At 45.5% G+C, this 21,542-nt stretch overlaps 1 protein-coding gene across 1 annotated transcript in view; it reads right to left on the bottom strand.

Annotated features, from left to right (window-relative positions):
• Positions 1 to 18,803, bottom strand: part of DYNC1H1 (dynein cytoplasmic 1 heavy chain 1) — a 65,927-nt gene extending 47,124 nt beyond the window's left edge. The window contains exons 1-9 of the mRNA XM_065871601.1: positions 18,427 to 18,803; positions 10,729 to 10,816; positions 8,575 to 8,748; positions 8,082 to 8,337; positions 7,357 to 7,543; positions 5,366 to 5,637; positions 5,047 to 5,274; positions 958 to 2,034; positions 67 to 246 (exon numbers count right to left, since the gene is read on the bottom strand). Of these exons, the coding sequence (XP_065727673.1) occupies positions 67 to 246; positions 958 to 2,034; positions 5,047 to 5,274; positions 5,366 to 5,637; positions 7,357 to 7,543; positions 8,082 to 8,337; positions 8,575 to 8,748; positions 10,729 to 10,816; positions 18,427 to 18,679 (2,715 nt within the window). The 5' untranslated portion in view covers positions 18,680 to 18,803. The remainder of the gene's footprint in view (positions 1 to 66; positions 247 to 957; positions 2,035 to 5,046; positions 5,275 to 5,365; positions 5,638 to 7,356; positions 7,544 to 8,081; positions 8,338 to 8,574; positions 8,749 to 10,728; positions 10,817 to 18,426) is intronic.
• Between the last annotated feature and the right edge of the window lie 2,739 nt (positions 18,804 to 21,542).

Here is a 21,542-nt window from a genome sequence, read left to right on the forward strand (position 1 = left end):
AGGGCCCACCCCTACGCAGACAGCAGACAAGTGGGCAGCACTGTGTGTAACAGGCCCCATACCCACCTCCATGTCCAGCTTGTTGACCCAGATGGGCAGGTTGGAGTAGGAGTGCAGGTTGAGGTCGTCCACGGCCTTCTGCACTCTGTTTAGGATCTCGGAGAAAGTCTTATGATCGTACATGCAAGTCTCCAGGGACCGGACTTCCAGGTCTATTTTTTCCTCAATAATCAGCAGATCATCCACCTAAAGGAAGGTATATTTAGTATTTAAAACAGCCACTCACTCTATTTCTTTATCTTACGTATATTCTTCTCAATTAATAAATGTCCGAGGCAGAGCAGTTCTTCCACAAATAGCTAACCCTACGTGTTGGCGTGAGAACACCCTGTGTCTCTGTGGAGGAAGGGAAATGTGTGGAAACGAGCAGCTTCCCCCCTTGCCTGCCCCTGCTCCCGGGAAGGGCGACCTCTGACTGTCAGTTTGGGAGGAGGACACCAACGCGCCCCGCTCAGCACTTTCCCTCGCTGGGAGCCGGCCGTGCACCAGACAAGCGGACTCTGTCCTGCCCGCAGTGGCAGGCGCAGGGCCAGGAGGTGGCAGCTGGGCGAGGGTCTGGGGTGGAAGTCCAGGTCTGGGGCAGACTGACCGCAAGCACCACGACTGCAGATCGAGAGCCCATTATCCGCGCAGCTTTACCAGTAATAAAGCTCTCGTGCCCTTCACCTCTCTACTGGTTTCCAACCTGAACTCGGGCTGTCACTTAACGGCTTCCCTAAAGCCGCAACACCATCCAGCAGCCCGGTGAGCGAAAGGCTGCTTTCTCCCTCTCAGCGGACTCGGCCCTAAGCTGTAGGGATCACGCGTGCCCTCTGCGGGGGAGCTGATGTATTAACGGAGTAGCCAGCACTGGGTTTAGCTCATTCCCCGGACGTGGAGGACGAAAGCAGAACACACCTTTTCTTGGAAGTTGAAGACAGTCTCCGCTAAGCGCTGCACGTAGGGGTCGAGCTTGTAGGACTCCCACACCAAGGCGATGCCCTCCGCGATCAGAGCCTGCACCTCCTTTTTCAAGCCCGCGACCAGCAGGGAGATGGTGTTGCGCTCCTCCACCTTCTCACACGTGCGTTCGTAAGTCCGAACGCTCTCGATCAGCGAGATGGCAAACGGGTAGAGCTGGTTTGCTTGGTGAGCCTTGTTTACAATCGCCAGTGGGACTCGGAAACCGAGCCACTTGAGGTTTCGAACTTCTTTGGAGAGTGTGATAATCTCGGGGAGGAAGTTAACCTTCAGCTTGAGGACGTTTCCGGACCGGCCCCGGACGCGCGTGCTCTCAATGGTGAAGATGCGGCCCGAGACGCCCAGGTTGCGCTGCTGCACCTTGCGGGCCCAGTCGTCAAAGATCTCCTGCGTGTTGAGCTTCATGCGGAAGCTGTCTCCGTCCTGCTTCAGCTTCTGCCCCTCCACGTGGTTCTCCCAGCCCTTGCCCAGCACGTCCTCCACACGCTTCATGTAGGCCGTCAGCTGTCGGTCGATCTGCTTCGCCCAAATGATGGACCCCGACACCGGCGGCAGGTCGCGCACGTGGCTCATCTTACACGCCTGGCTCTGCGGGTACTGGACCTTGAACTTGTCGTGCAGAGACTCGATGTCGTCCTTCACGCGCTGGATCAGCTGGGTCTGGTACTCGCGGATGGCCCCACGGATGTGGGGCCTGACAAACAGCGCATTGAACCTGGAGAAGATCCTGAACATCTCATTGGCGTTCTTGGCCGTGCCAAGCTGATCTCGAAGGCGAGCGGTGATCCGGGTCTCCACCCTGTCGATCCTCTCGTCGTATCTCTTCATCGCAGCCTCCCAGGCCTCCGTGCCCTCTTTGGAGACGTCGAGCCCGTCCACTTCCTTGACGTTCTCGTAAGCGAGGTTGACCTCCTCTATGGCATTTGCGTCAGCGGCATCGAAGAGGACCTCGGCTACTTTCATGTCTTGGGGTTCGGGCACCTCTCCCTGGTTCTGCTGTGCGACTGCCGTGACCTGGAAGGAGAGGATTTGCAACAGAAACGGTCTGCCAAATGAAGACTCATCCTGCTGCAAACAAGCAGCACACACCAGACAAAGTGACCCGTCCACCACGCAGCTTCAACGTTTAGTCAAACATTTTGTAACTACAACTCAACAAGACCACGTAAGACATTATATGGTATGCTTTAACTCTGTGCTGGAAAGATCTTCCGACAACGTAGTTTCGTTGCTTAAGCTAAAAGAACATGTCTCAAAACCTGGGTTTGGGGTTCTTCCCTCTTCCATGTTTAGACTATGATTAAAATTGCATTGGAAAGCTCAGGAATTCACAGGAGTGCTACGTACAAACTTAGCATCCAACATGCTTTTCCTTTTTCTTTTTTTTTTTTTTAAACTTTAAATTATAATCCATCAGTCCATACCACAGTAGAGGGACAGATAAAGTGCTACAGTAACTGGGAAGAGTCCATTCAGTTCCCTTCATGCTACTGGAGAGACAGCAGAGTACACACAGGATCTTTGCCTCAGGAAATGTTAAGACTTCCAGGCACGTCTCAGGCCCACACTCTCACAGAATTATAACGCTAGGCAGGGGTCTCGATCTGGGGTCCACAGATGCCTCGGATGAAACTCAGACAGTCTGTGAATTTGTTTGGGGAAAATCATTCTTTTCACTAACTCCCTAATTAAATTTAGCATTTCCTTCAATTACGAATGTGGGCTACGGCCACCGCTGTTCACAGTTCCGACTCTGTCATCAGTAACTCCTTCCCCATCACGTTACAGTTGTACACATCCTAAGATCATGTTTATGTTCACTACTTCAAACTTATGGTATTAGGCCTGTCACTAGGTCTTGCTCTTTTACGTGTTCATGGAGAAGCATACAGATTACTAGATGACAATTTCGAAACTGCTGACAACTGTTTATTTGTAAACCTGTGCATTTTAGTTTATGTATTTAAAAACATTCTGAGGACTCTGGGTGATGACAGTGTAGGAGCAAAAACTGGGCACGGTGATTAAGCAGCCATTTCAGGACAGCGGAAAACAAGCAATGGCGGCCAGCACCTTGAGCTGTGTTTGTATCAGGTAAGAGCAGTGAGCTGACGGCCGTCCTGCCTGGAGGGGCTCCCATCCGCCAGCTCCGGCAGGAAAACCCGCAGCTTTGCAGGTGGGAGGACAACAACAATAAGCATAAAGGGGAGATTCTGGAAAAGACAGCCTGACGAGGGCCGAGGTACTAAATTACGTGGACACACAGGAGACCCTGGGGAGTCCTGCAAGAATGAAAAGTCTGGGCAGATTTACAACTTGCTGTCAACCAAGAATTCTATAACTGGTGAAACTATCCTTCAAATATGAGAGTGAAATATTTTCCCCAATAAACGAGAAATGAGGGCAACTGTTGCCAGCAAACCTGTGGAACAAGAAATACTGAAGCAGGTCCTTTAGGCTAAAGAGATAGGACAGCGGAGAGTAACTTAGGCCATAGGAAGGAATGAAGAGAACTGGAAACTATAAATCGGGGACAAACGTAAAAGATTGTATTATTATTTTTCTTTTCTTCTCCTGATTTTTCTAAGATATATATGACTGTTTAAAACAAAGCTTGTAACACTGTATTGCTGGGTTTACAATACATGTAATAGGTATGTAATATACATGTATGGGAAGAACAGTGTTATTTCCACTGTTATAAATATGACAAGCAGGAGGAGACAGGGCTACACCGGTTATGAGGTTCAGTCAGTACTGAGCACATCATGATAAATTAAAGATCTAGAGTAATCCCTAAAAAAGAAAATTCAAAGAAATACAGCTACAAGTCTACAGAGGAATTAAAATGATATACTAAAAATAACACAAAAGGCAGCAGTACAGGAACAGAGAAACAACAAAAATGAGACGAATGGAAAACAAATAGCAAATGGCAGGTCTAAATCCAACCATGTCAATCATTATCTTACATGTGAACAGACTAAGTGGTCCAAAAGACCGTTCTGAGAATGTATGCCTGCACACCTGAGTTTATTATACATTTTACAAATGTAAAGGACGTACATATTCCATATGGTTTACAAACAAAAAGAAAGCAGACAATGATCTTTTGAAACAATGATATCTGGGAAGGGACGTGGCAAAAAAGGGTCCAGACACCCTAGGCCAGAACGAATCAGCCCCAGTCTCAAGTCTCTCATGGACACAATGAAGGGTTAACATTTAAACCAACACACGCACGTGTGTACATATAAATCAGTACCGCACTAAGTAAAAAGGTGCCGAGGATGCGTTATTAACAATCTGCTCCACCCTGAATAGCAGGCACTCCTATCAGAGAATGAACCCTTCTAGATGGCATAATTTCTAGACTGGATCCCCCTCAACCCAACTAACAGCTTATTACAAAATTTTCAAACTACAGGAGAGTAGAAAGAATTCTAGACTGAATACCCATATACCGCCACCTAGAGCCTATAATTAACATTGGCTCTGTATTGGCTTTATCCTATATCTATCCACTTACCAACTCTTCTACCTATAAGTATTTCTGGACTGGGTTTTTTAAAGGGAGAAAGGCATTGGTGAAGAAGAGTGGTGGACTGAGAAGAGATAAAAAAGCACGAACAAAGAAAAGGAGTCATTTAATTCTTTGAATAAATCTGAGGCAAATGCAATTATTATCCACATTTTAGAGATAAGGGGTCTGGGGAAAAGGTGAAATAATGTGCCCCAGGCACATGGCTAGCTCAACGGTGGGATCAGGATTTAAACCCGCGAAGTCTGGCTCTGGGGTCCATGCAATTTGGAGATGGGGATGAATCGATGGAGAATGTGAAAGATTTGAACTGAAACACCAGGAGTCAGAATCACTAGCTCTTAAAAGATTACAGTGACGGGTAAAAACGGAGCTGAAGAAGTACTTCACAGTATAAAACAGAAACAAGTAGTCAAATCTAAACAAAAAAAGAGAGAGGGTCACTCAAACAATGCACATACGGATTCCTAGAATGTGAATCACACCTGTGGCCTCAGGACCCTGACGATGACAGCTCTCAGCTGCTCGTGCTGGCGTCTGAACTTCCTCATCTGGTCAAGGCGAGCCTGAAGCTTCCTGTGAGCAGGGTTGATTCGCCACACCATCTTCAGGTTTTCTTCCCTTTTCCTTTTGACAATGTCTCTCAACAACACCTGGAGTTTCTCATACTCGTCATCCCAAGTCTGAAAGACCTCAAAGCACGCGACCATAACCTGGTATATAATTTAAGAAAGGAAGTTTATTATTAAAGCGTGTTTTCATCTCAGTGCCCTCAGGTTGGTTTTCTGATATATTACAACTCACTTTTTCAAATTCTTCATAAGCAACATGCATCAGTTTTCTAGTGCCCAGCACTTTGAGTAACTGAGAACTCAAGTCTCTTGAAATCGCCTCCACCAAACGCAGTGCCCTCTGAATGGGGTATTTTGTGTTTCGGATCTTTCTCAGATGGGTGAAAATCGCAACAAGTGCCTGCCTTATCTTGTCCAGCTCAGTGGCAGACAGCAAGTCATTCAGAGGAAAATCTTTCATCAGAGGGTTGTAGTCATTCACGGTTTCCAAAGCCTGTTTCAGACCTAGATTAACATAGAAACAGTTAATGGTTTTCACACGAAGTGATACAACTATAATGTTGTTATATGTCAGTTATACCACAATGAAAAAAAAAGCAAAAAGATATTTCTTTTAGGTTTAAATACTGGTTAAGTAAACAAAAGTATATCCTCACAAGAGAACGTTTTGATGTTGCAAAAGATTTAGTGACACAGAAATTGGGCTACTTGAAAGAAAAGAGTGTTATTAACAAGATAATCCCAGTGTGGTCTCATTATTGCTTTTTTAAGAATTATCAGTCAACTCAGACAACTCATATGCACTCCAAAGGCTATGAGTGGTAGCCCCAAAGATTTCACCTTTTTTTTGCTTTCTATATTATCTAAACATTCTAGTAATACCACCTTAGTATTTTTTTTTAACATCCTTATTGGAGTATAATTGCTTTACAATGGTGTGTTAGTTTCTGCTTTATAACAAAGTGAATCAGCTATACATAAACATATATGCTCATATCTCTTCCCTGTTGCGTCTCCCACTACTTTAGTTGTTTTGTTTTGTTTTATTTTTTTGCGGTACGTGGGCCTCTCACTGTTGTGGCCTCTCCCGTTGCGGAGCATAGGCTCCGGACGCGCAGGCTCAGCGGCCATGGCTCATGGGCCCAGCCGCTCCACGGCATGTGGGATCTTCCCGGACTGGGGCACGAACCCGCATCCCTTGCATCGGCAGGCGGACTCTCAACCACTGCGCCACCAGGGAAGCCCTACTTTAGTTTTAAAAAACTAGAATTTTATCATCCTTAAGAACAGTAAAATTTAAATTTTATACCCATGGCTCAAGTTAGGGGAATGTATTATGCACGTGGAATCACAGAAAAACCTGGCTCCTGGTCTATTTTTTTTTTTTTTTTTACTTCCTCTGGCATAAGATTTACAAAAGAAATGTATTAGGAAAGAAATAAAGGTTTCAGAGGTATTAAAAAATTCAAGGTCTACACTTCAGTACTAGTGAGTGCCCATATCCCAGTGAATGTATGATCAAAATAACTGGAAGGTTTCCACCCGGAATTCCCTCTAACATTTAAAATGTGGGCGCCACAACCTTTTTTGGAGGGGAAGAAAAGAACATGACAACTGCTGCAGTCCTGATGACTTGTTCTAACACGTCTCTGGTGGGCACAGAGTGGTAGAGCAACGTCCACCCATGGCCGGTCATTCCACATTTGTGTGCCTGGTACGTGCTCATTCAACATCACTCCCCCTGCTGCCTGTTCAGAAAATAACTTTATCTTGACCACTTTTCAGAACAGGGAGGAGGGCAGAGAACAGAGGAAAGGGGCAGGTAAATAGCAGAAGAGAAAGTACTGACCAGCTCTCCTTCCACAGCCCTGTGGGCAAAGAACTTCTGCTTAACATAAACCGTGTTTCTGCTTGGATTGTCAAAAGCACACTCGACTTTACACTAAAAAAGTACAGCCTACTTAAGGAACCAAGTAACTGAGAAAACAGGAGGGAAGCTCCCAGCGTCCCCTGTACTCATGCCTAGAAACTGGCTTATGTTCTTAAAACCCTGGAAGGGAAAGGGAGGTATGTGAGAAAATCATTTTCATTACCTAGAGCTGGGGGAAAGATGAGATAAGTTGCCAAGGAGTAAACAGTCAGAAAAGATGATGCATCTATTAATTTTCATCACAAAACCCAGGTCAACAGCTCATTGATCAGACTATCAGCTCTAGTTCTTACCTGTGTCAGTGTCGAAGCTGACGGTGGCATGGAAACGCTTGCCGTGTTTCAAGATATCCAGCGTCAGGAGAACTTCTGGGCTCTCTCGTTTCTCCTGGATGCGGTATAACGCACGTTCCAAGTTTAGCCAAAAACTAATTTCCTGTAAGGCAGTTCCTGAGGCAGGATCTCGATCAAGTTTGGTCACCTTAAATATAAAATAACATTCAAGAGTATTCAGCATTTAAACAAAGGTAAAAAACGTACCGTTAACTAAGAACATGCATTATAATTTAGTTTTTACATTTCAAGCAGATTTCCTTCCTTGTATTATAAGCGGTTTAGTTTGAAATCAAAGGTCTGGACTTCCCCGGAGGTCCAGTGGTTAAGACTCCACGTTCCCACTGCAGGGGGTGCGGGTTCGATCCCTGGTTGGGGAACTAAGATGCTACATGCCACAAAGTACAACCAAAAAAAAAAAAAAAAAGAAATCAAAGGTCTGAGACAGCTGAGATTAGCGCTCTCTCAGGGATGGTATTTAAACCATGTCACACGGTACCCTGACCACTCCACTCCACTCCACCTGGGCCGACATTAATCCTCCACTGAGCATTCCCAGGACCAGTGGGAGGTACTGCTAACAGTCATCACAGAACTCACCTCGTTGACAAGAACTCGGACCAGTTTTCTCACAGATATTAAAGAGTAAAGCATTTTACATGACATTTTCAATACTGTGCTCTTACTTTTTGAATTTCGCGGATCCAGCGGTTAACTCCAGATTGTAACTGATTGAGAAAAGTTGGGTCTTCAACCTTATCTCCAAAGTCTGTAACTTTCGGCTTTTCTCCACGCTCATAACACTGTTTTGCAACATTTGTAATAATTGGATGAATGGGCAGGCTGATCTCTGGAATTTCAATATTCTGCTGCAGGTGAAGGAGTCCCATTTCAAGTTCTGCAATCTTTTTTTCAACTGAAGGAGCCATTTTATCACCATCCCTAAAAAGACAGGAAATGCCTCAAACTTTATTGCGCTATTGGTCTCCAAAGAGGTTCTATTATTTCAGGTCTGTCAAATATTAATAATACACATTTTATTAATGCAACAGATTTACATCCTCTTGGTTTACTAGCCTTTCCCTCCAGATTTCTGAATTTTACATCATCTTCCGCAGTGTGTCGCGAACATTAAGTAAAATACGGCATTCAAACTAACGAAGGAAAAATGGTTTTTACCTGTCTGCCTTGCCAGACTCTCTGATATAGGACTTAAAAAAAGGAGCCACCGCGTTGCTAATGAAAGAGTGCAAGGTTTCATACGGCGAGTCTTCACTGAGTGTGAGAACACGGAGCTGGGACGATACGGGCTTGTCTGCATCAATCACTGGAGTCCGTTTAATGAACGCCAGGCTGAAAGAACGGGAAAGAAGGAGTTAGAACAAAGAGTCTCATTCTTCGTCAGTTTTAGTAACTGCAGCCTTCTTTGTGTTGCATGCAAACTAAAAATTCATTTGAATGTTTTAATTTTAAAATCATATTAGGAATAGACTAAATTGTTGCTTTTCTAATAGTGAAATACATTGCTTCTCTTTCTTTACTCACCTATGTGAGAACTAGCAAATCAAGGTTAAGGTTATAACATGTGACCATGAAAGCAGACCAAGTTAGTTTATCTCATATGGGGGTTGAGTCCATAACCTTGCCCTCAGGAAAACTAACCTCCCTAGCAATTGCAAGTTACAAGCCCCGATTAACTTAAATCTGATCTCATAATAATTTGTCCCATTCATTTATGATATTGAATCACATGTCAACTTGACTAAACAAAAGCCACCTGCAGGTTGAAGTGACGAGAGGACATTCCAGGGCCCTACAGCCTGGCCTAAACCAACCCTTCCAGTTTCATCTCCTGCTACGCACCCCCTACCCCACCTGAGACACCCTTTAAACTACATGGCCCATTCTCTAAACTTCATGTGCTTTTGTGTAGTTGCTTAAGAAACCTATATTCATCTGCTGAAATTCCAAGTAACCCCCAAAACCCAACTTCAGCATCACTTCTCCCATGGGGCCATCCCTAGGCAGAAGCCATCTCCCCAGTCTTCATGTTTCATGGTACTCTACACCTCTAAGATTTTGCCAAGTATTACAGCTAGTTGTGTATCTGTCATCTTTTCTCCCAAAAGACCAAACTTCTTGGGAAAAGGAGCTAAGTTTTATTCCTTTGCACACCTACTGCTGTATCTTACACATAACAGGTGCTCAAAGGTGGTTGAATTAACAGCTTCAACAGAAGCAGTATTTGAATTTTCCAGTTCTCATATTATGTATGTGTACTTTATACATAATACTTCACATTATTCTAAAAAGTCAGTGGAGCTTCCCGATGTGACATGCCGAGAAGGGACACAGTCACAGTAGTATCCCTGCTGAAAATGTGCGACTTGACTGGAACCATGGAGAAACATCAGACAGATCCAACGGAGGGGCAGTCCATCAAACTACTGGCCTGCACGTATCAACAATGGCAATGTCATCAAAGACACAGAAAGAAAGACACAGAATTGGATTCTGGATCATGGGAGAAACACTGTAGGGGACATTATGGAGAAAATATGAATATGTACTATACCTAGAGTAATACTGTACCGAAATTTCTGGAATTTGAAAATTGTACTGAGGCTGTGAACAAGAATGTTTTTGTTCTTAGGAAATGCTGCGAAGTATTTAGGGATGAAGGGGCAGGTTGTCTATAGCTCTCAAATGGTTCCGGAAAAAAAATGATGATGCAAACATGGCAAATGTTAACTGACATCTGGGAGTTCTACACGCTATCCATGCAACTCTTGTAAGCTTGAAATTATTCAAAGTAAAAAGTTTTTAAAAGCCAAGGCAAGATAAACATTTACACATTTGAATTTGAGTATGTCTACTGGAGTATAAACTGGCACAACCTTTTTAAAAGGTGGGAGATCTGGTAACACACATTAAAGACTTCAATGATGCATCGCATCTGAACCAGTAATGCTATCTTTAGGGATTTATCCGAAAAAGGATCAGACCGGTGTACCTATGAATGTTTACTACTTACTTGTAATAATGAAAACTCAGGTATACTCTGAGAGCATTATTAGATATGCTAAGTACATTATGGCTCAAACCTAGAATGGATGATGCCATGATATGGCAATTAAAATAAAAAGATTCTAGATTTTATACTGACTTGGAAATCCTCTTAATTTGAATAAATAAAATCGAAGATAAGAAACTGAATTAAAGAGCAGAAATCTTTTGAGTGTTTTCGTAGCATCTTTGTCTGAGTCGATTAGGATTTACATTTGACCCTCACACGCTTACAGTCCAAAATAATGGTATATTCATACTACTCACCTGTTGGACTTAACGCCATAATGAATGTCTATGTTGATGTTATAGGAAATAAATTCTTTTTCTTCTTCTCCTTCATCACCAACATCCTCTACAAATCAAAATAAATATTCTATCAAATTCATGTCAGTATTCCAAGTTTTAATTTACCAACTGTTCAGAGCACGGTTAGCCTCACCCCAACCCCAGCCTGGCGTTTAAACCCCTGCGTGACTCGGCTCTACCTACTTCTCCCTTCTACCCATTTTTTCTGACTGTTGACCCAGGCACTTATTTGCTGTGGGATCTTGGGCAAGGTTCTTAACTTCTTGGCATCTCCGTTTCCTTGTTTGTAAACTGGGGACGCACTGGCTTGCCTGGGTCGTTGAATGACTGACTGAGCCGCTGCCTAGAGTGGGCCCTGGCCCCAGGGCGGTGCTAGGTGGTGTCCGATAAGGCCAAGTTCTCCCCACCGCATCCCAGCAGTCTCAACCCCTGTGCTCCAGTCACAGAGGTCGCTTCCCACCCCCAGCCCCAGGGTATTCTGCTCAGGTGTCTACTCAGCACTTGCTATGCGACAGGCATTACTTTAGGCGCATCGCACATCTACCCCTCACGACGACACTATGGGGCTTGGCATGACTATTATTATTCTTATTTTCCAAGCAAGGAATGTAAGTAAATTGCCCTCAGACATGTGACTGGAAAGGGACAGAGTGAAAATTCAAAAGTCTGATTCCAAACCCGGGCTCCTCAACAGCCTGCCCTCTTCCCTCTTTAAGGCCCCTACAGGGAAACCCCCATCAAGAAGCATCCCCAGGTCACCAAGGGGGCATTCACCTGGCTGTCCCCTCTGCTCTTATAGCGCTTTCAGAGCCTGTTCTGGGGTCAATTTATGAATACAGCAGTATTCATTCAAAAGCTTACTGGAATTTAATACCAAGATAACTCAAGATGCATGCGAATAAAATTTCTAGATAGTTAAAATTGAAAAATTAATATAAAAATCATAAAAATGGGAAGTAATACAAACCTCTGGATCTAGTACTAATCAGCTAGATGGGTACACCCTCTAGTTGAATCATCTTTGGTACGACATACTGTATGGAATAACTGCATTAGCAAAAATTAATATCGAAGGATTAATCTAACTTGATATGTACGATTCACCTTCACTTCTAAGTCATGGTGTAATAACAAAGGCAGTAGACTTAACTAAGTGATCTCGGGAAAGTCATTTTTCTTCCTGTCAGCTTCAAATTCGTAAAACGTAAAAGGGGCAACAGAAGAGGGGGTGGGATATTAAATTATGTGGTCTATAAGGTTTCTATAAATGCTAAAACCTATGCGCAAAAGCTATTTGCTTCTTTCGTTTAAGATGAGACAAATACAAAATTCACACTAAAAGAATATAAAGTATTAGTGTATTTATTTATATACATATAAATATATATTTATCAAGACAATTACTCTTCCAAAATGTTGTTTTTAGTATAATTTTAGGAAGGAGAGGAGGAGTGAGTGGCGGAACATTTTCGTATGCCAGTGACTTCCTAGCTGTTTTTTAAAATTACTAACTACCTGAAAAAAAACCCCAAACCAACCAACCGAGTTTTCTAACTACTGAAATGTGGACATACCACAAGATAAATCATACTGCCTGAAACCAATCAAACATATAATTGCAATCTGTAAGACACAAAGACAAAGAGTATAAGGAAATACCCCCAAACTAAAATAGTTGTCAGGGTGGTGGGATTATGAAATATTTTTTCCCTTGATTTTTTGGAACTTTCAATAATGCTGTTCTATGACTTATATAAAATATATGTCATTAATATAACACCCAAACAATAAATAGACAATAAAAGTAACATTCTACAATCACCAAAGGAAATTACTAAGTAAAAAGTATGGTGTAACCTTGAATCATATCTTTCTCCCTGACAGAGCGGCATCCTCTATACAAATAAAATCATATAGAAAACATGCCAACTGGACACAACACCTAACCACATCCCCAGCACATCCTAATGCAGACAGGGTTAAAGGAACCGGGAGCAGGCCAGGCGATGAGTCACGGCTGTCTCCGGACCACTGTGAACGCCCAGCCCAGCCCAGCCCAGCCCAGCCCGCGCTAGGAATAACACTGCAATGCAGCAGGAGACGGCTGGGGCTCGGGAATGCACACACGATGACATAATCCTCAGACACGGGTATGCAAAATACGTGTCCTCTACTGCTCTGTAAAATTCTAACTTCCTCTGATGACAGTAATTTATGCAAGTCATTATTAATATCAGCCATAGACTACATTTTGGATTAGTTTTTTAACGCTCCTCCCCATAAATACGAAGATCATATGAAGTCTGAGGATGTCTGATTCCCATTATAAAGAACACACGACACTGTTTTATAAACTGCCGAACAATTTAAGCTTTCCTGCCTCTTTATAAATTACTGTATTTTCCAAATAACAGTAATTCTATTTCTGCAGAAACTTAAAAAAAAAAATTGTTTAAAGGAGGAGAGAAAGACACTTATTATTTGATTCCCAACAAAGAGGGTACTAATCCTGCTATATACGAACACCATCTGCACGTTTATCAGGTAATACCACTTTCGGTAAAGTCTGCACCAGTTTCCTAACGATGCTAAAGTTACTGGTTAATACACAACGGACTGATACTGTGCTGCCTACTAACACATTCAGGGAACTGAAATACCAGCGCAGACAGGCTGCGCCCGGCTCCCGAGTTCCTGTGCCGCAAGCCATACTGATACACCTTACAGCGCCCTGTGGACATTCCTTTGGTTAACTTCTGAGGGTTTATCAAATTCCTAGAGATGTTCAAAATGTCATTTAGCACTATTCTGCATATGCTTCTATTGAAAGATGAATGTATTTCAGAGTACGAGTGATTTGTATAATTACCTTGTGAATTAGGTGAGCAATGTGCCTCGTTTAATGAAATACAAACAGATGCACATTCAATTACCTTAAGACTCATACCGCCTCTCCTAGGTAGATGGGTATGTGTCCGCAGACTGGTGAACAGGCAACTGGAAAGGGGCGAGGGGAGGCCGCCGGCTCCCCTGCCCTTGGTCATCCCCTCCCTCCCTCTCCCCTCCCAACGTTCTCCAGCCACAGGGCAAGCCTCCTCTCAAGCTAGCGAACGAAGCCAGTCATTTTCTTTGGCCAGATGACGTGTTACGTGTTCCTGGCTCTCTTTATCTTTCCTTTTCTTTTCCCTTTAAAATCCAAACAGACTCCTAATACCACATTACTTTGGGGGATTCGCTGGCTGTCCTACACTCCCTCCCGGTACACGCCCTCCTGGTAGCTCTCCGCTTTCCCATCCCTGGTACTTCCTCCAGCCACCTTGACGTCCACCCGCCCTTCTGTCCTCCTTCTGAGGCCGTGACTTCTTCGCATCCACTCCCTGCCCTGCACAAGGCTAAGAGTGTGGTGAGCGTCTTGAGTCTTCTCCTCCATCCATAACATTGTTGGGAATTTGCAAGGAGGGTTGAACCCCATGTAATCCTTGTACACACAAGGTAAAACTGGGGCTCCTCTTGACATTTCCAGAAAAAAAGAGAAGGAAGTGAAAAATACTAAGTCAGTAATGCCTAAAGGATTTAAGACTTCATGCTTTTTAAGGCTAACACTAATTCAAAAGAAATAATTGCTATGAAGTAAATGAAAACAAACACTCCTATTTAATGGATACCAAGGAATTCAACAGAGAAATTAGTTCTTAGGTTTCAGAATCCTTCTTAAAACATCCTTTTCCTAACTGGGTCTTAAAATCCTGCGGTTTTGGTTTCCTCACTCGTGACAGAGGCGCTGGACTAAATCTCTCCGCCGTTCCCAGCCTGATACTCCATGATGCTGAGAGTCGAAATTTCCATCTGTCTTTACTTTTTAAAAAGAAGTAATGACTGGGTCTTCCCTGGTGGCACAGCGGTTGAGAGTCCGCCTGCCAATGCAGGGGACATGAGTTCGTGCCCCGATCCGGGAAGATCCCACATGCCGCAGAGTGGCTGGGCCCGTGAGCCATGGCCACTGAGCCTGCGCGTCCAGAGCCTGTGCTCCGCAACGGGAGAGGCCACAACAGTGAGAGGCCCGCATACCGCAAAAAAAAAAAAAAAAAAAAAAAAAAAAAGAAGTAATGACTGCTTTCCCTTTCCTGTACATGAATTCCACTCACTACAAAACACCTCACTTTGAAAAGCATCTTGCTGCAGACTGCTTTGTCCTACAGAGGGTGGGGGGCCCACCTACGGCGTGACAGCACAGGACAGCAAGAACTCAGGCTGATGGACTCCTGGCCCAGTGCTCCAAGACAGTGCCATGTCACAGCAAATGTTTCCTATTAATTTATTAATCATTTTATTAACCATTTTGGGGTCTAAGCCAGAAATGAATACTTTTTACTCATCAATCCACTACATTTCTTCTCTTTTTAGGGAAATTAAGTCCTCAGAAAAATAATGTTTAAAACTCCACAAAAACATACCTCTCCGTACGCCACCGCGTCTCTAGGAAGCTGAGTCCTGCAAGGAGCAATGGCTTTCTTCCAGACTCCAGTCATCTCTGCACTAATGAAGAGGGTAAAACCCCCTGAACCATGTACGTCAGGAACATCTAAAATCCCAAGCTTCGGGTAAGCACCAACTAAAGGCAGCCACTACTTCCAGTCTTAAAGACAAAGCTCCAAGGGTAACACATCTGAGTGGAACAAAACCGAACCAAAACCCCACAGCACCCGTTCCCAGCCTGGTCCCAGACAAGCCCTGGAACCACCACTCCAGCAGCTGCAAACCGCGGCATCCTTACCAGTCCCTACCTTCACCACCCAACCTTTCACGGGACAGAACACACCCCAAAATGCACTTCAGATGAAAAGCGCTACAAAAGTGTCATTAACATCGTAATATGCCTATCACGTAGGGATCATCTACCTGGTCATACTTTTAGAAGTACGCTACGAGGAAAACAATTTTCTATAGGCCAGGAATTACAGGAAGGAGATTTCTCTTTTTAAAAAACGGGGAGCTACAATTTGACATTCCCTTTCACCAACTCTTCACTATCAAAATTAACTGTTAGGGGGCCTCCCCCGGTGGTCCAGTGGTTAAGACTCTGCGCTTCCCCTGCAGGGGGCACGGGTTAGATTCGATCACTGGATGGGGGACTATGAGCTCGCATGCCTCGCGGTGTGGCCAAAAAAAAAAAAAAAAAATGATCAAGTGTTATAGTCACAACCTTTATTCTATACTTTAAAGGCGGCTTTACTTTAACAAAAAAAGTTTAAAGCTAGCTGGAGTACTTAAAAAAACATATATAGAGATATACCTTCATATTAAAAAAAGCTTCTATATACAATTACATGTGTTTGGAAAATTCTTTCCATAAAGAAGGGGGGAAGTGGGGGGAAGATAAAGTAAAAGTAACTTCTCCTGTTCATTAAATAAGTTATATGACTTCATTGTTGGTGGCGGTCTTTATTCAGTTCAAACCATTCAGATTTATTCTCCATATCATAATGCAAGCCTGCCTTTTCACTGTAAATAACTACTGGATGTTCGTATTTGATTAAATGTGCAAATGGCAATGCTAACTCATAAAAACCAGCCCTCCTTCTAAGTGACCTGGGGTAACACTTATAATCTAAATTATGCTAGTGTAGCCAGGATGCTAATAAGACTGATGGGACGACATAGTTTTTCCTCAGATTTTTGTAAGTGAAAAATAAGTTAAGACAGGTTGAATTACTAGAAATACTTCCAGGACTTTTATAAATCCAGGAATGAGATAGGATTTCAATTGCAGACAGTCTCATTACCTAGTCAACATTCAAAAGTGCAAGTCATTATGGAGCCAAGATTTGGATCCGTGGATACTCGCTCTGCTGAAAGGAGAAAATGTACCCATCAAGAAAACAGGGGTGATTTGCACCAGAAAGCATTCAACAGAAATAGGGTCCCCCACCAATAATTTTAGCAGGACCCTCCAATAATTTTAGCAAAGTTCAATTCTAAGTTGTTTGAGAAAAGTGAATCACTGAGGAGCACTCTAGAAGCAAAGAACAAAACCTACAATTTTTTTCTGGAAAAAAGAAACTGAGACCTAAGGTAGAAATCACTGATTTCAGAAAAACAAAAACTGTGCGATGAAAATATGATCAAGAATCAGCCACGGTAAAGCTACTCAAAATACAATAACAATGCAGATTAAAATGTATTTTAATAAAACAATGTATATTCACTAAAAAACGACCAGAAAGACAGATACCAAAATGCTGACAGTGGTCATATCCAGGTCAAAGGATTTCAGGTGACTTTAATTTTATCTGTATACTTTAATTTTCTATTGTGACTATATACTTTTTTTGAAAGAAAATAGATGAGTCAAAAAAAATTTGTTTTTAAACAGTAGCAGTTTCCATGCAGGAAAACAACCCCAAACACTCGCCGGGTCACACTCGTTGACCCTCCTGCAGAGGCCAATGCTACAATGAAGCATCTCCTGAGTGGGAAAAACCTTTGAAAGAAACAAACTATCTGCAAGAAACTAAGTGTGTGTAGGGGAGCGGTGAGGCAGATAGCTGAGATTCTCTTACTGACAGAACCATACAGCTTTTGAGATTATAAGCAGCTTGTCTCCGAACACTTTCAGACAATGCCCAATCCCTGGTGCTAAGCTAGCATTTACCTGGACATCGTCCTTGGCTTCCCGGATGGACGGTGCCACACCCAGACATGTGCTGTCAAATAAGCTCGCCGTTGGTTACAAAATGGTCTGAAAGTATCAAGGGGAAACCCTCCCTGAAGGCAAGCTCCACTCTCAAGAGGAACCTAGGCTTGCTTTTGGGAGGTCACTATTTGAGGAGACTGCTGGAATATGCAAACCTTTTGTCCCGTCCCTCCACTAGGTGCCTAACCTAAGTCTCTCTCCTTTTAAGATCTGTAAAATAGATTCAAAGACCATGGGGCCATCATTAGGATCATCTCAGCATCACACAAATACAAGGCATGATGAAGGAAAACAAGCAGTGGGCTGGACACTGAGATGCTGAGTCTAGCCTAGGGAGTAGGATTAGCCGGTGTGACCTTGGGGCAGTCACTTCGACTGAGCCTCAGTTTTCTCGCGTCTCAAGTGGGCAGATGCACCCACTCAACAGGGACAGCATTAAGTCCAAGAGGGAGACCTGCGTGCGCTATCCACCTAGAACAGTGATGCCCCGCTCGCAGCCGGGGCTGTCACTGTCACTCCTCGGGCCTCGGCATCTGGGTCCGCACAAGGCAGAGGCCGGGATGCCCGCCGGTCAGGGCTCCCCCAGCTCCGGCTCGCCTGTATCTCCCCCTACACCCGGACGACCGAAGGACCACAATCCAGGCTGCCCCCCCACCCCTGACACATCCCTCCCGAGGCCGGCCTTGGCCTGGACGCAAATCGAAACCGAAAAGCCCATGTGACATTGGAGGCCGGCATGCGGCCACCGCCCGCGCTCAGCCCGGGAGACGCTGTCTCCACCCAACTCGGCCATCTTGAGGCCGAGCTGACAAAGCGATCCCATTGTTGCGGGTGACGGCGAGGCTGGGCGACCTCCTCCGTCCCCGCGACCCGGAAGGGGGCACCCTGGGGGCCCGGCGGCAAGGGGTGTGGCGGGAGCGAGGCGGGGCGCCGGGGGACCCACCGCAGCCCCGGCCCCGCACCTTTGAGCGTGGAGCGCTCCACCAGGACCGTGTGCACCTGCGGGTCCGAGAGGAACTTGCGCATCTGCTCCAGGGCGCTCTTCTCCTCCAGCGCCGCCTCGAGCGCGGCCGGGGCCTCGCCGCCATCCTCCAGCAGCAGCGGCACCAGCTTGCGCAGGTGCTTCTGCAGCACCGACACGTCGGCCACGTTCTGCACTGCCGACACCTCCAGGCCGGCCGAGCCGTCCTCGCCACCGCCCCCGGGCTCCGACATGGCGCCGCGCTCGGGACCCGCAGGCAGCGCTGAGAAGGCGGCCGCGACTCGGCGCGAGAGCGAGCGGGCGGACGCACGAGAGAAACGAGCAGCACAAGCCGACCGCCCGCTAGCCCACTGCCGACTGAGGAGAGGGAGCGCCGGCTCCTCCCTAAAGGCCGCCGCCCGCCGGCCCCGCCCCGCCGCCGCCGCCGCCGCCGCCGCCCGCCTCCCGTCGCCCGCCTCCCGTCGCCCGCCTCCCGCCGCCCGCGGCCGGCGCCCGCCGCAGCCACTGGGCCCCCTCACGGTACCGACGTCACGACGTCGCGCTCAGGCGGCCCGTGACTGCGCCGCGCAGCCTTCTGGGACTCGTAGTTCCAGTGTTGGGCGGGGCTCCGCAGTACCGACACCTCAAGCCCTAACGGTGGGAACTTGCGGGGGGCGGTGAGGTGGTCAGGGTCTACGTCTGTCCTGTTCACTGCTGTGGACTCAGCGAACAGCACAGAGCCTGAGACACTGCACTAATACTGAATGAATGGTGTTAACGAGCTAACGTGTTTTGAGCATTTAGCCTGTGCCTGACATTGTTCTAAGCACTTAACCTGTGTAGTTTCTTTGAACGAATGAATGACTACGATGTGTTGAGCTAGAATATAGTCATCTGTGTTATTAAATATACATAGGGAGACTGAGGATCTTTTTCAGAGGGAGAGGAGATGAGGGAAGTGTCACATTGCTAGGCTGGAAAGAGGGAGGTTGGGAGGGGACGTTCCCAGAGCAAGAAGCAGCTTCTGCAAAAGCAGAGAAGCCTGACTGTAGGAGCGATGTACGGGAAAGCCAGGAGGTGACACTTGAACGGTGGGGTGAAGCCTGGCTGTTGTAGGTTCTGGTTGCTAATGGCAAAATAATTCCCCCCAGAATGCCGTGAGGACCACGGGGGAGACCTACAAGCATCCACCTAGAACAGCAGCCGGGGCTGACGCTGTCATTCCGATGGCCTCAGCATCTGGGTCCACACAAGGCAGGGACTGCCGTGCCTGCCCAATAAGTTTCCCCCCAGCTCCCATTTGCCTGGACCTCCTCCAGTACACCGAGATGACATAAGGGCCAGAATGGAGGCTGCCCACATTCTTGGTTTAGAAATGACAGTTATTATAAGGAGCAGTAATTGGCTTTTGAAAGTTCAAACTCATCACTCGCTTCTTAAGTTGGGTGGAGGAAGGGAAGCCAAAGGTGCTATTTTTATATCAAAGTGCACTGTCAGAGAGCTGAATCCTGATTGGTAGAATGATGATGGGATGATTTGATTTCCCCAAATCATCTTTGGAAAACTGCAAAACACGCAGTATGCCTATTCTTGTTCAGTTACCCAGTGCCAAGCGCCAGGAACTGCTGGAACATGAAGACTAATGAGATGATTCTTGTCTTTAAGAAGCTCATGGCAGAGGGGACAGATTAATATCCCATCCTCCTCCTGCCTTCCATCAGTCCACTCTTTTTTTTCTGTGGAATTTTTAAAATTGAAGTATAGTTAATGTACAATGTTGTGTTAGTTTCAAGTGTACAGCAAAGTGATATATATATATATATATATATCTGTTTCAGATTCTTTTCCGTTATAGGTTAAGAGTTTAAAAAATTAATTAATTTATTTATTTTTGGTTGCGTTGGGTCTTCGTTGCGGTGCACAGGCTTCTCATTGCGGTGGCTTCTCTTGCTGCGGAGCACGGGCTCTAGGCGCGTAGGCTCAGTAGTTGTGGCACATGGGCTCAGTAGTTGTGGTTTGCAGGCTCTAGAGTGCAGGCTCAGCAGTTGTGGCGCACGGGCTTAGTTGCTCCGCGGCATGTGGGATCTTCCCCGACCAGGGCTCGAACCCGTGTCCCCTGCATTGGCAGGCGGATTCTTAACCACTGCACCACCAGGGAAATCCCTATTATAAGATATTGAGTGTAGTTCCCTGTGCTATACAATAGGTCCTTGTTGCTTACCATTAGTTTGTTTTCTGTCTGTGAGTCTATTTCTGTTTTGTAAATAAGTTCATTTGTATCATTTTTGAAGATTCCACATATAAGTGATATCATATGATATTTGTCTTTCTCTGTCTGACTTATTTCACACTAGTCCAGTCTTATATCACATGCCTGAGCAGATCTAAATAAACTTCCTGGAAAAATATAAAGCACTGCAATGAGTTTGTGCTATGATCATAATTGTAATGAATAATAGTAACTCCACCAACAACTAACACTGAGAGCTCACTCAATACCAGGCACTCTGCTAAGGGCTGCCCCCTGCCCCATGTCCTTTGGGGTAGGAACAGGGATGGAAGAAAATCTGTTAGGTGCAGGTTAGTGAACTCTGAATTGACCACACACCATTGGAGCCCCAGAAACCCAGCAGCAAACTGGCAGGTGGAGAGAGGCTGCTTGCAGCCTGCACCGTGAGTCAGCACCACCCAGGAGACGCAGCCATTTGGGCATCCAAGGGACTCAAACATCTGCAACCTGGCTCCGAGCCAGGGCAACAGAGCGGCAGGCTCCGGCTGTGCAGCCCTATATGTGTGATAGGCTCAAAATTAAAAGTGTTTGTTGTTTCTAAAAGAATGGAAATCAGAGGAACCTGAACAACCGGTCTACAAGGATCCATACATTGATCAAATGTGCCTGCATGTCTGTTTTCTAAAGATGTTTGCTGTGTTGAATAAATACATCGTAAGAAGAATGGTCTATGTTGACTGACTGCTTACAGAGAGTGCCCAGCACTCTAAACTCCTCATCCTGGGGGCTGGCCAGACTGCCCCCAGCTGACAGGGAAGGGGATATTTTTGTGAGATGCTCCCTTGGCCTCCTGGGGCAGGACTCTGCCCCGAACTGACTGTGTGTGT

Source organism: Phocoena phocoena, chromosome 2 (assembly GCF_963924675.1).
Source record: "Phocoena phocoena chromosome 2, mPhoPho1.1, whole genome shotgun sequence".
NCBI classification, from domain to species: Eukaryota; Metazoa; Chordata; class Mammalia; order Artiodactyla; family Phocoenidae; genus Phocoena; species Phocoena phocoena.